At 38.7% G+C, this 12,625-nt stretch overlaps 1 protein-coding gene across 2 annotated transcripts in view; it reads left to right on the top strand.

The window, feature by feature from the left end:
• The window catches only part of TMEFF1 (transmembrane protein with EGF like and two follistatin like domains 1), a 135,521-nt gene that overhangs the window by 107,627 nt on the left and 15,269 nt on the right, over positions 1–12,625 (top strand). For both annotated transcript variants that reach the window (XM_024734461.1, XM_024734459.1), the window contains 2 exons: positions 534–599; positions 12,372–12,495. In XM_024734461.1, coding sequence (XP_024590229.1) covers positions 534–599; positions 12,372–12,495 — 190 coding nt within the window. The remainder of the gene's footprint in view (positions 1–533; positions 600–12,371; positions 12,496–12,625) is intronic.

Here is a 12,625-nt window from a genome sequence, read left to right as displayed (position 1 = left end):
CGCCACCCCGACCGCTAGTACTGGGAAGCTGAAGTTTGTGCTTCTCAACAGGTGTTTATGGTTCATGTACAGTCTTTCTGTCCTACTACAATTAATCGGTCAGCGGTCATTTTTATAGTAAATTTTGTCTGATAACACAGTTGAGGTTCCACGTTTATCTTAATCTGATATTTTTCCAGGGAAACTGGTGGGAGAAGGTAAATCTTGAGACCATTGTCACTTGGAGAAAGGGCTAATCCTTTCTCTTCAGGGTATGTGTTATTTCAGTTAGCACAGGGAAGACTTTTTAAGGAGATGATGTTTGAGCTGAAGTCTGAGTGAAGTTAGACTGTTCATCATGCAGAGTGCATTTATATCTGGGATGCCTTGAGGCTGAGATAGAAGTGGCACAATAGATCAAGAGAATGGTAGAAAATGTGAGCAGGATAAGTGGAGAGAGTTGGGAAGGACCTGGAGCATTTGGAATATTTAGGAGTTTCGTGGTGTGACTTAAACATCATATGTATCTTAATTTGAAAACTTTTCTCTTACAGACACAGATGACACTAGTTTGTTGGGAAAGAAAGATGATGGACTACAATATCGACCAGATGTGAAAGGTACTGAATCACAATTTCCCAAATTTTGGCCAACTACTGAAATATGGTCACTAGCCGTCCTTAGTAGTTCTATTTCCATTATAATGACTTTTCTAACTTTGCTCTCTGTAGCAATATACAGTTGAATATTAGTAATAATACTGAAATAGTTAAGGTACCTTTCAGTTTACAGAGTACTTTCACATATGCTTTTTTTAATTGAAATTTTTGTTTTTGTTTTTTTTTTTTGCGGTACGCAGGCCTCTCACTGTTGTGGCCTCTCCCGTTGCGGAGCACAGGCTCCGGACGCGCAGGCTTAGCGGCCATGGCTCATGGGCCCAGCCGCTCTGCGGCATTTGGGATCTTCCCGGACCGGGCCACGAACCCATGTCCCCTGCATTGGCAGGCGGACTCTCAACCACTGTGCCACCAGGGAAGCCCTAAATTGAAATTTTTATTGAGATAATTATAGATTCACATGCAGTTGTAAGAAATTATACGGAAAGTTCTCTCATATTTGCTTGTAAAATCCTCTTTACCTCTCTAGAATCTACTGTTAACACTTACCCTCTGTGCATGGGTCTTTGAACCTTGTTCCTTCTGCCTGGAACTCTTCTTTGCCTAATATTCATCTTTCCAGTCTCACCGTAGAAGTCATTTCCTTTTGGGAACTATCCCTTGACCCTTAAATCTAGATTAGGTGCCTCTCCTGCATACTCTTCTCTCCAGCCCCTTAACCTACTCTAAGTATAACTGTCTGTTCTACTCATCTGTGTCCCCCTCTAGGCTATGAGTTCTGTGAGGACAGGAGACTGTACCTATCATGTTCACTTTGGGATTCCTAACACTTAGCAGAATGTCTGCTACTTACATGGCTGCTCCACACTTGTCAAAAGAATGGATGCAGCTCAAAGAAGCTGTAGGATTTATTTGTACAAAGTCTTACATACAGTAAAGGTCAGATTCTTAGGTCCTTTGACTGCAGGTCCAGTGCTCTTTCACTCCTTATTTTCATATTCATTATTTCATTTGATTCTTACAACTACTCTGAGGGGTAAGGACCAGTGGGAACATTGAGGCTCAGTGAGGTTATATCTAGTGAACCAAAGCAGGTCTTCATCTTGGGATCCTAGACCAAGGCTTCTGTATAATTGCTTTTCCACGTGTGCATCTTCTACACATTTGGTTATACTAATGGACAATTTTTTAAAGATATGTGATCTACCTTTTATGCCTAATTTCTAAAAAATATACAAAATGAGAATAACAGGCCCTATTTCATGGAGTGTCATAAAAGTTAAATGAGATAATGCGTGTCAAGTGCTTTGAATAGTATCTGACATACTCATAAGTGTGCAAGAAATGGTAGCTGTTATTATCTTTGAATAATTTGTTATTTCTGTCACTTGAATCAGTTATATCCCATGAGCCCCTGACATATCAGTTTCCTCTGTTGATACAAAGTGCTATATTTAAAATAAGAAGTCTCTGTATTCTCATAGGAGACATAATAGATTGGTGCTAGTTTTATTCTTTACACTGATAGTACATGACCAGAATAGGAAGGCTCTTTTTCAGTAGGTAGAAGCTCCTACTTAAGGCAATTTGGGGAATTGTGTATACCCAAAATACTTGTCTGCCTTTGATAAAATTACAGGGATAATTTAGTGCCTAAGCCATTTTTGAGATACTGAACATTCTTTGCACATAAGAATTTGTCTATAATGCAAATGAAATTATCATAATCAGCAGATATAATTTACTAAGTGCCTACTTTATACTGGTTATTTTACTAGGAATTATTGGTGGATAGAAAGATATCTAATACATGACATCCATCTTTAAAGAGCTTGTGATACAATAAGAAATGAATATAACCTAATTCTAACAAAGTAGAAATGGGTTATTGTCATAAATGTAGTGCTGTTGAAACGTGCAGTGAGAACTCAGAAAAGAAGAGATTACTATTTGGTGGGGGATGGTGAAGATCTGAGAAACTCATGAAAGAGGCGGAATTTGAGCTGAACCTTGAAGGATGGTTAGGATTTGAACAGAGGTCAAAAGGGTATTTAAGGAGGATGGAAGAGCATGAGTAGAGGTATGGATGCAGACAAACATTGTGATAGAGAATGTATTGGAGAATGATAAGGAATCCGTTTTTGGCTGGAGAGTAGGGGGCTTAAGAGGCAGAAGTGGAAGGCAAGACTGGAAAAGTAGCTTGGGGCCAGATTTTTTTTTTTTTTTTTTTTGGCTGAGTCCTAACCCCTGGACTGCCGGGAATTCCCATGTGTAAAGTCTTGAATGCTGTGTTATCCTAGGGCGTTTAAACTTCATTTGTGGGCAGTGGCAGAATCATTATATATTTGAAAAAGGCAAGACAACAAAGTTAACCAGTTGAATGCATTATATCTGGCAGGAATTGTGCTTATTATGTACTTTGGACTAGGGGCAGGGAGATCAGTTAAGTAAACTCAGAAGGAATAGATTCCTGCTTAGATATGGGGGATAAAGAGTTCAAGCTCAGATGACTTAGTTGATGGATTCTGTTTATAGAACTAAGAATGTTGGGAGAGGAAAGGTGTTTGGGGTAAGGTAAGGGAGGAGTTGACGGTGGAGGTGATTTATTTTGTAGTTTGAGTTGCTTGTGGAACTCACCCAGGTGACTTTGTGTATTAGCATAAATTTGTGAGCCAGTCGAGGTGATAACCGAAGTCATGAGAACAAGTGAGAGAGATTATAGAGCTGTATTGTCTAGTAGGGTAGCCACTGGACAGACACATGGCTATTTAAATTTAAATTTATTAAAATAAAATTAAAGGTTTTGTTTCTCATTTATACTAGCCATATTTCAAATGTTCAGTAGCTCCATGTGACCCGTGGCTACCATATTGGACAGTATAGAAATAGAAGATATCAAGAGTTGCAGAAAGTTCTGTTGGACAGCATTGTTACTTAGAAAGGAGAGGAGGCTAGGGACTTCCCTGATGGTCCAGTGGGTAAGACTCCACGCTTCCAATGCAGGGGGCCTGGGTGTGATCCCTGGTTAGGGAACTAGATCCTGCATGCATGCTGCAACTAAGAGTTTGCATGCAGCAACTGAGAAGTCCGCATGCCGCAACTAAAGATCCCGCATGCCACAACGAAGATCCCACATGCCACAACTAAGACCCAGAGCAGCCAAAAATAAAAATAAATAAATAAATATTTTTTTTAAAAAAAGAAGGAAAGAAAAAAGAAAGGAGAGGAGGCCAGGATGAAGCAGAAAGAGGATCCAGAGGAAAAAAATCAAGAGTGCAGTGGCACAGAAGTCAAACAGAGAGGTTGGCTAGTAGTTTAAAACACTGCGTAAAGGACTTAGATGACAAGCATCGAATTTGAAGACAAGGGGATCATTGATAATCTTGGACCAAGGAGTTTCTATAGAGCTGTGAAGATGAAATCCAGATTGTAAGAGTTAACACATGTGCTAGTAGTAAGGAATAAAGGTCAGAGGTAACTCTATTTTGTATGTTTACCCCATTTGCTTTTATTTTTTTTGTTGTTGTTCTCACAAGCATTTATAGGAGCCCCTTAGTAAATATTCGTGTCCCCAGTACACAACCAAGACTAGGTAAGCAGGATCTAGGAATGGAGGCTACAAAGTGAAAAGCAGGGACACAGCATCAGCAAGAAAAATTGGAAGCTAGTGCTCAGTAAGAATGTTGTAAAGCTGAGCTCTTGGAGAAGGGTGCTCCCAGAATGGAGTATTTGAATGTCCAGCATGGTGGCTGAATTAGTGCTTTTCTTGAGCTGTTGGAAAACCTGTGGTAAATATTGAAATTGCAGTGTTAGAAGCTTGGTTGCAGATGTTGAAGTCATAAAGGAATATGACGGCAGAGCATGAGGTGTGTGGGAGCTGGGTATGTGACATTTTAAAAACTTGACTGTAGAAAATTTCAAACATGAACGAACAGGATAGTATGATGAAACCTCATGTACCCAACCACCATCAACAGTTAAGAGCATTCTGTCTTTCTTGTTTTGCCTATATATCTCTACCCAGTGGATTATCATTATTCGTATTTTACAGGTGTTTTTTTTTAGGTGTAATGTACATACACTGAAATGCACAAATGTTAGCTATCAGTTTTGACAAATGGATATACCCCATCTGCATTATACCTTATCGTAGTCTATAACGTTTCCATCTACCCAGAAAGTTCCTTTGTGGCAAATGACATTTTAATGTGGCCATTTTTATCCAAAGATATTTTCATACAGCCTAAAATCTAACCATATTAATACAGCTTGTTTGATATGCCCTTTTAAAAATGGTCTTGATAAATTTGCCTCATCAAACGGTAAGCCTGAGCCAGTTGCTAAAATCATTGAAGGAAGGTGAGAGTGTGTGTTGTGGAGCGTGGTGGAGAGTCATGATGAGGATGGTTAGAAGGCTGCGTAGGTGGATGGTACAGACCCCCACGGGAAGGCGGTCATTGGGAGATGAGAGTGGGATGCTGATCTGGAGGTGACAGGTGGTGAGCACAGCAGGGAGAGATGAAAGGAAGGGGGATGGAGGAGTAATGTGATTTTGGTATATCAAGGAGATGAAAGGAGTACTTCCTAAGCAAACAGCTGCGGAGATGGATGAGTTTATGTGCATTAGAAAACGTGTTTCACTGGGCAGAGTAGAAAGACTAGGAAAGAAAGAGTTAGGGTTGATAAGGAAAAGAGTGGGATTTAGACATGAGAGAATAGGGGGTGTTGGAGGGTAGGTAAGAGTTTCTACCTAGGTAAATAATTCTCTGTTGGGGTCCAAGGAGACTCGGGTTAGGGAAGGATGTGTTAGTGATGAAGCTTGGGGTGCAGGGTGGTATAGGGGAAGCAAGAAAGAGTATACTGAATTTCTTAACTGTAGGGATTTGTGGAAATAATGAGCCCTAGAGTTACCTATGCAGCACTGATGTTGTTTCCGCCTCAGCAGCACCTTCTAGGTGCATGTCTTGGTTGTTAATAGCAACTCCTGATGCTTTATTTGAGTGCGGCATGGATGGACCAGGACAGGTTGCCGTGAAACATGGCTTTGCAGATAAGCCATCTGGAGCTGGGCTTTCTTACAATATCATCACTTAGAACCATACTCCCCTTTGTATTTGAAAACATTGCCGCTGGTGGCAGATTTGTTTCTGCATGCCTCTGTGGGTGGAAGGAGCCGATGGGTGACCAAGCACACTTTTTATAATTGTTCAGAGACTAACAGTTGCAGCTGTTGTTCATGGAGCCTGTCACCACTTGCCCGAGGGCATTGTTTGTTCAGGACTGTGCCCAGTTCTTGCTGTGTGAGGCTACATCTCTGCTGTGGTTTCTGAAACTGTGCTTTATTACATCTTTAATGCCTTTTAATCTTTCCTTTTTGAAGTTATCTAATTTACTTGGCCTAGAGAACAGGTGCTTGAACATTCCACTTATGTCCATTCCTTACCCATCTCCCAGCATAGCTTGGTGAAGTAATAGTGTGATGGTTAAGAGCTTGTGCTCTGAAGTCAGACTTGGTCTACACTTTAAAGGCTGTGTGGCCTGATATTTCTGAGCCTCAGTGATCACTTCTATAAAATGGGGGCAGTGATATCTACTACCTAGGATTACTTTCAGTATTAAATGCTGTGTCACTGAATTCCTTATCAGTGTTATTATGGTGATTGTAAATATTTTTGTTTTCTAATTTCATTGTTAGAAGCCTGGCTGTGTTCAGAGTTCTTGCCATTGGTGAGTCTACCTGTCTATAGCATGTTTCATGTGGTTTGTGAGTGACAGTAGGGTGTTCATCCACTCAACAATTCTTAATCAGCACCGCCCTACTGTGTGCCAGGTGCTTACGCATATTTAATCCTCATCACAGCCATATTATTGTCATTTTGCAGATGAAGAAGCTGAAACTGTGAGAGTTTGTGGCTCATGTAGAATAGCAGAGCAAAGATCAGAATTCAGACTTTCTGACCCTAAGCCCTGGTGCTCTTTCTCTTGTATCACAACTGTTCCAGAATTCTGCACATTAGAAAAGGTGTTTCACTGGGCAGAGTAGAAAGACCAGGAAAGAAAGAGTTAGGGTTGATAAAGAAAAGAGTGGGATTTAGACACGAGAGCATAGGGGGTGTTGGAGGGTAGGTAAGAGTTTCTACCTAGGTAAATAATTCTCTGTTGGGGTCCAAGGAGACTCAGGTTAGGGAAGGATGTGTTAGTGATGAAGCTTGGGGTGCAGGGTGGTATAGGGGAAGCAAGAAAGAGTATATTGAATTTCTTTCTTAACTGTAGGAATTTGTGGAAATAATGCCTGCTTTCTCTTGCCTGCTTTCTCTAATTTTCTTCAGAATATTTAATCTGCTCTCAGCTATCACCTTGGCGAACACTTGTTCTCTAGCTTTAATCTTTCTCTAAGAACTAGTTTCATATGTTCAGCTGCCTAGTGGGTCTTTGCACTTACGTTTTGTTTGAACTGCCATTGCCTGAACCTCCAGGAACTACCGTCTTGCCTGGAACATGATAGGTGCTTAATAAGTACCTTTCGGAGGACTGGAGGTCCAAATTTGAACTCAGTTTACTACATTCTCTCTCCTGTCGTTAGGCTCACATTAGAGTCATTTTTGCAATTTTTTTTATTGTGGTGAAATACATATAACAACTCGTACCATCTTAACCACTTTTAAGTGTTTAGTTCAGTTGTACTAAATAAATTTATGGTGTGGTGCCACCATCACCACCATCCATCTCTAGAAGTCTTTTCATCTTGTGAAACTGGAACTATATCCATTAAACAACAGCTCTTCATTTCCCCCTCCCCTCAGCCCTTGTAACCACCATTCTGCTTTTTGTTTCTATGATTTTGACTACTCTGTGTACCTCAAATAAGTAGAAATCATACAGTGTTTGTCTTTTTGTCACTGGCTTGTTTCAATTAACATAATGTCCTCAGGGTTCATCCATGTTATAACATGTCAGAATTCCCTTCCTTTTTAAGGCCGGAATAATGTTCCATTGTATGAATATACCACATTTTGTTTGTCCACTCATTGATGGATGGACACTTGCGTTGCTTCCTGTTTTAGCTATTGTGAATAATGCTACCATGAATATGGGTATATAGCTATCTCTTTCAGACCATGCATTCAGTTCTTTTCGGTATATATCCAGAAGTGGAATTGTTGGATCATAAGGTACTTCTACTTTCAATTTTTCGGGGAAGCACCATACTGTTTTCCCTGGTGGCTGTACTGCTATATACTTTCACCAACAGTGCTCAAGGGTTACGATTTCTCTACATCCTTGCCAATACTTGTTATTTTCTGGTTTTGGGGTAGTAGTCATCCTAATGGGTGTTAAGGTGCTATCTTGTAGTTTTGACTTCCATTTGCCTAATGATTAGTGATGTTGAGCATCTTTTTGTATGTTTATTGACCAATTGTTTTATCTTCTCTGAAGCAAAGTTGTCTTACACAACTCTATATTAGGAGCATCTTCAATAAGGAGGACAGTTGTTTTACTAAGCACTTAAATGTTAGTGAGTTGGTTGTTGCAGACTATATAAAGGGTGGAACTGGGGAAGTTTGACCTTAAGAAAAAAAATTGGTAGGCAGTGGGTTAGGTGGTGAGCAGACATGGGGAAATCCACACAAAGTTAATGAGAGAGAGATTTCACTTAACATGAGGAGAATTTGATAGTATTGGAATTAACTGTATTATGTTGAGTTCCTTATCTCTGGAAGTGTTTAAGTAGAAATGGGATCTCGAGGCTATAACTAAAGAAATTCCTTCATCAGACCAAATGGCCTCCAAGGACCCTTTCAGATCTGAGTTTCTGAGCTCATTTACTTTCCAAAGCATCTTCCAGCCATATTTATTTTTTTCTGTGTTTCTAATATCTATTCCAACTTCTGAGCTCAAGCTTTTCAGTGCCACAGTTTGGATTATGTAGTAACCTCCTAATTGGTCATCTGGTTTTACCTTTATCTTCCAATTAATTCTTAACAGCTTTTTGAGATATAATTTACATACTATTAAGTTCACCTGTTTAGAGAGTGCAATGCAGTGGTTTTTCTTTAGTATATTTGCAGAGTTGTACTAGCATCACATCATATTCTAATTTTAGATCATTTCTCATCACCCTCAAAAGAAACCTCATACCCATTAGTCACTCCTCATTGCCTCCGAACCACCAGCCCTAGGTAACCACTCTCAGTTAACTTCTTTTGTAAAACGTGGCTTTCATTGTGTTGCTTTCCAGCTAGGAGGAGTTCAGGGTCCTCCCTGTCCATATGATTAAGAAAACATTTCTCACCTGAGGTTCAGATTTTTCCGTACTCTGATTTCAGCTTATTTTTCCAACTTTGACTTACACCTTTCTCCAGTCTGAATGTACAGCTCTTGCTAGGTCCATTTAACTCTCGTTCTTGAGAGTGAGAACAGGTGCATTATACCTGTCTTTCAGTTTCCACCATTCCTCTATCTAAATCTGTCTATGCTTTGAGACCTAACTTGAGTCCTACCTTTTCTATGAATCCTTCCCTGGGTTATCTTGCCTAAAATGAGTTCTCCTTTGCATATGAACTTCCATAGCACCTAGTATTATAAAACCTTCTTTTGGTATTTTGCTGTACACTCTCATGTGGGACCCCTTCCCTTTTGTTGTTCAGCTTTTTGTGTGATTCCCTAAATTGATTATAAGCTTCATAAGGGTAGGGACTGTGACCACTTTTTCTTTATACCTTCTGTAGCTTAGCTGAGCATATGGATGTGCACAGAAATAGTATGTAAGTATAAAGGAATGAATAGTGCCGGCACTGAGCAGAATGCTGAATTTGGACTCTGGAATAGACACAGATTCCAAAGTCTTAATAGACGTGTCCATGTTTTATATGGCTTTGCTTTGTCTAGAGCTTGATACCTCATTCTTTATTAATTCATTCAATAAATGCTATTGGTGTCATACTTTATTAATTTCTCAAAACCCATTATTACTTTAGTTAACTTTTTCTTATTGCTATCGTGCACATGAATTCTCTGATCGCTTTCAGCTCAGCGTTATTCTTGAAATTTCCTGCTGTTTCTAGGACTCTCTTATGGTAGATTAGTACATTACCACAGCCTCCATAGACCAACATGGTCTTTTTGTTATACACTTTATAGGACTTTGTTATTATAGGTTAGTACATAACCTCAGTCTCTATAATCCCATTATTATATACTTCCTGGTGTATCATACCATGAAAATATCATGTTCTGAGAAGTTGCAGGGTGGTGATAAGCACTATGGGAGACAGTTGCATTTCTCGAGTCACTTAATGGCTTGATTGTGAAGGTAGAATAGTACTTTTCGCTTGATACCATAGCAGGAAAGTACTACATGCTAGGTGTCAGGAGTTATACAGAAATGAGTAATACAAGCATCTAGATTCTCAAGGAGCTCACAGTCTTATGGTAGAGACTGATTTAAAAAACCTAAATAGTTATAAGACAATATCGTGAGTATTGTCGTACAGAAGTGGGTGCTAGAGTTATAGCAGCCCAAAGGAGGGATTGATTTCTTTTGCCGCAGCAGAATTACAGTTTGGGAGCTGGAGGAGACCCTATACGCCCTTTGCGGACAGGATATATCTTAACCGTTTTTCTATCCCTGGCACCTGGCAGAGTCCCTGACATATGGAAGGTGATGAATGACTATAAATGAGTAAGTCATCTATTCTGTGCTGTCCAATACGGTAGCTACTAGCCACGTGTGACACTATTGAGTATTTGAAATGTGGCTAGTCGGAATTGAGATGTGCTGTGAGTGTGGAGTGCTCATCAGATTTTGAAGACCTATTTGAGAAAAAAGAATGTAAACTATCAAAATTTTATGTGTTGATTATATATGTTGAAATGCTATTTATTTGATATATTAGGTTAAATAAAATGTATGATTCAAATTAATTTATCTATTTCTTTTTACTTTTTAAAAATATGACTACTAGAAAATAAAAAATTATGTACATGTCTTGTATTATACTTCTGATAGACTTTGCTGATCTCATTCAACTCTCTTAGAAATGATTTGACTAAGGTTACAAAATAGCAGAGATACCCTTAAAATTGAGACTTTATGTGTTGGATTTCTCCTAGTTTAGTGCTCTTCCTAGGCATAAATTAGTATAATGTAAATATATAAAATTTGAGGTAAAGTGACGTAAGTTTGGTCTTGTTAAGGATGACGTGATACTCTCTGCTGTAGTTATCATATCTTTGAGCTTAATAGTCATTAAATTGTTTTTCCTTTTGTATGTAAACCTTGATCTCCAGAAAACTCTGCATGTTCAATTCTCAGTTTTTTCACACTTGGTACTTCTATTCCCATTTCTCCCTTGCTTTTCCTCTCCCCACGCTTGTATAAACAGATATACACATAGCCTCCTATTTATTCCTTCTTAATTTGTCTCCATTAACTTTCTTCAGATTATATTAACACTTTATTTGTATTTTGGGGAGATAAGCCTTTGCTGTTGCATGATCTGGTACATGGAGAGCTGGTTGGTTTAGTGGTCTTGTACGTACATTAATTATCTCACATAATCCTCTCAAAACTGCATTAAGTATAGTCCTGTTGTGGTCCTGACTTTACAGTTGTGAAATCTCAGGCTTAGAGAGGGTGGTATGTTCAACGTCACACAGCTAATTATGCACAGAATCTGTAAGCTGGAACTGTACGAAATGGCAGGAAGCCTGGGAATTTTTGCTACACACGGACAGGACTGTAAACATTGGGGAACTCTGGGTCCATAGAGCTGAGGACTAAAGTATTAAGTATATGCCAGAATAAAAAGTAAAAAAAAAAATCGATTCCAGATTGTGTATGTGAATGAGTAGGTGCATATGTAACTATATGAGAGAAAGAGACAAATAAGGATAGAGAGAGAAATGAATGAATGAATGAATATCATTGATTTAGAAGACTGGGTCTCCATGCTTTCATCTTTCCTACCCTTTTCTATCTTTCCTTCCTGACTCTCTTCCCATTTCTGATAGTGGTATTACTCACCACCCTTCTTATTTTCTTCAGTTCAACACAGTTCAGTTCAAATCAGTATGCCTAAGTCCAAACAGATGTTCATTAACATGTTTGCAATGGTTCTCTTTGGTTAGAGGGATTTCAGGTGATTTTAAATTTCTTTTTTATTTGTTCTCTGTATTATTTGAATTTTTTTATAGTAACATATACGAAGAAAAACTATATAAAAAGAACAACAAAACTATTTTCATTTGGGAAAAAATCAGTATGCTGGATAGTTTTCATACCAAAATAAACCTTTTATCCTAAAATTTCAGAATTTCCTACTTGTTCTCTGCCATACCAGTGTTCTTTGGCCTCAGTTTCATAGCCTCAAGGTGAATGGTTACAGTAAGTCAGCTTTCCAAAAGCCAATGCTGTATACACCATCTCTCTGTCACAGAAGTGAGATTTCTTTTAGAAGTAACATTTATTTTTATAGCAAAGATGTTGAAGGTTTGTTGGTTTTTTTTTTTTTTTGGCAGATTGTTTTTAAACAGCAGTAGCTCACAGTGGTCACATCCTGCAAATATTTTTAAATGCTTTGAGTCTAAAGAGCCTACCTGCTGTGTTTGTGGCATAATGAGACCTTGGTTCTTGTCCAGCCTCCTATCTGATACATTTCCTTTCCAAATTACCCAGCAAGGGGTGAATTTATTTGTTGCCTTAGAACCTTTGAACAGTCCATATTTTTCAGTTTGCTTTTCACTGTTTATTGACCTGTTTTATGTTCTTGTAAGATGCTAGTGATCAAAGGGAAGATGTTTATATTGGAAACCACATGCCTTGCCCTGAAAACCTCAATGGTTACTGCATCCATGGAAAATGTGAATTCATTTATTCTACTCAGAAGGCTTCTTGTAGGTAAGTCAGAGTACCTCCAGATCAGAGGTGAGACATTTTTTCCATCATTGGTCACTGCTCTATAGAAGGCAATGAAATGTGGATTTAAAATATTACTAAAAGGTAGTATTTATTTGCAATTGAGTTAAAA

Source organism: Neophocaena asiaeorientalis, unplaced genomic scaffold (genome assembly GCF_003031525.2).
Source record: "Neophocaena asiaeorientalis asiaeorientalis breed wild unplaced genomic scaffold, Neophocaena_asiaeorientalis_V1.1 scaffold192, whole genome shotgun sequence".
Classification (NCBI taxonomy): Eukaryota; Metazoa; Chordata; class Mammalia; order Artiodactyla; family Phocoenidae; genus Neophocaena; species Neophocaena asiaeorientalis.
The sequence above is the reverse complement of the archived record's forward strand: the minus strand, read 5'-3'. Positions and strand labels throughout refer to the sequence as shown.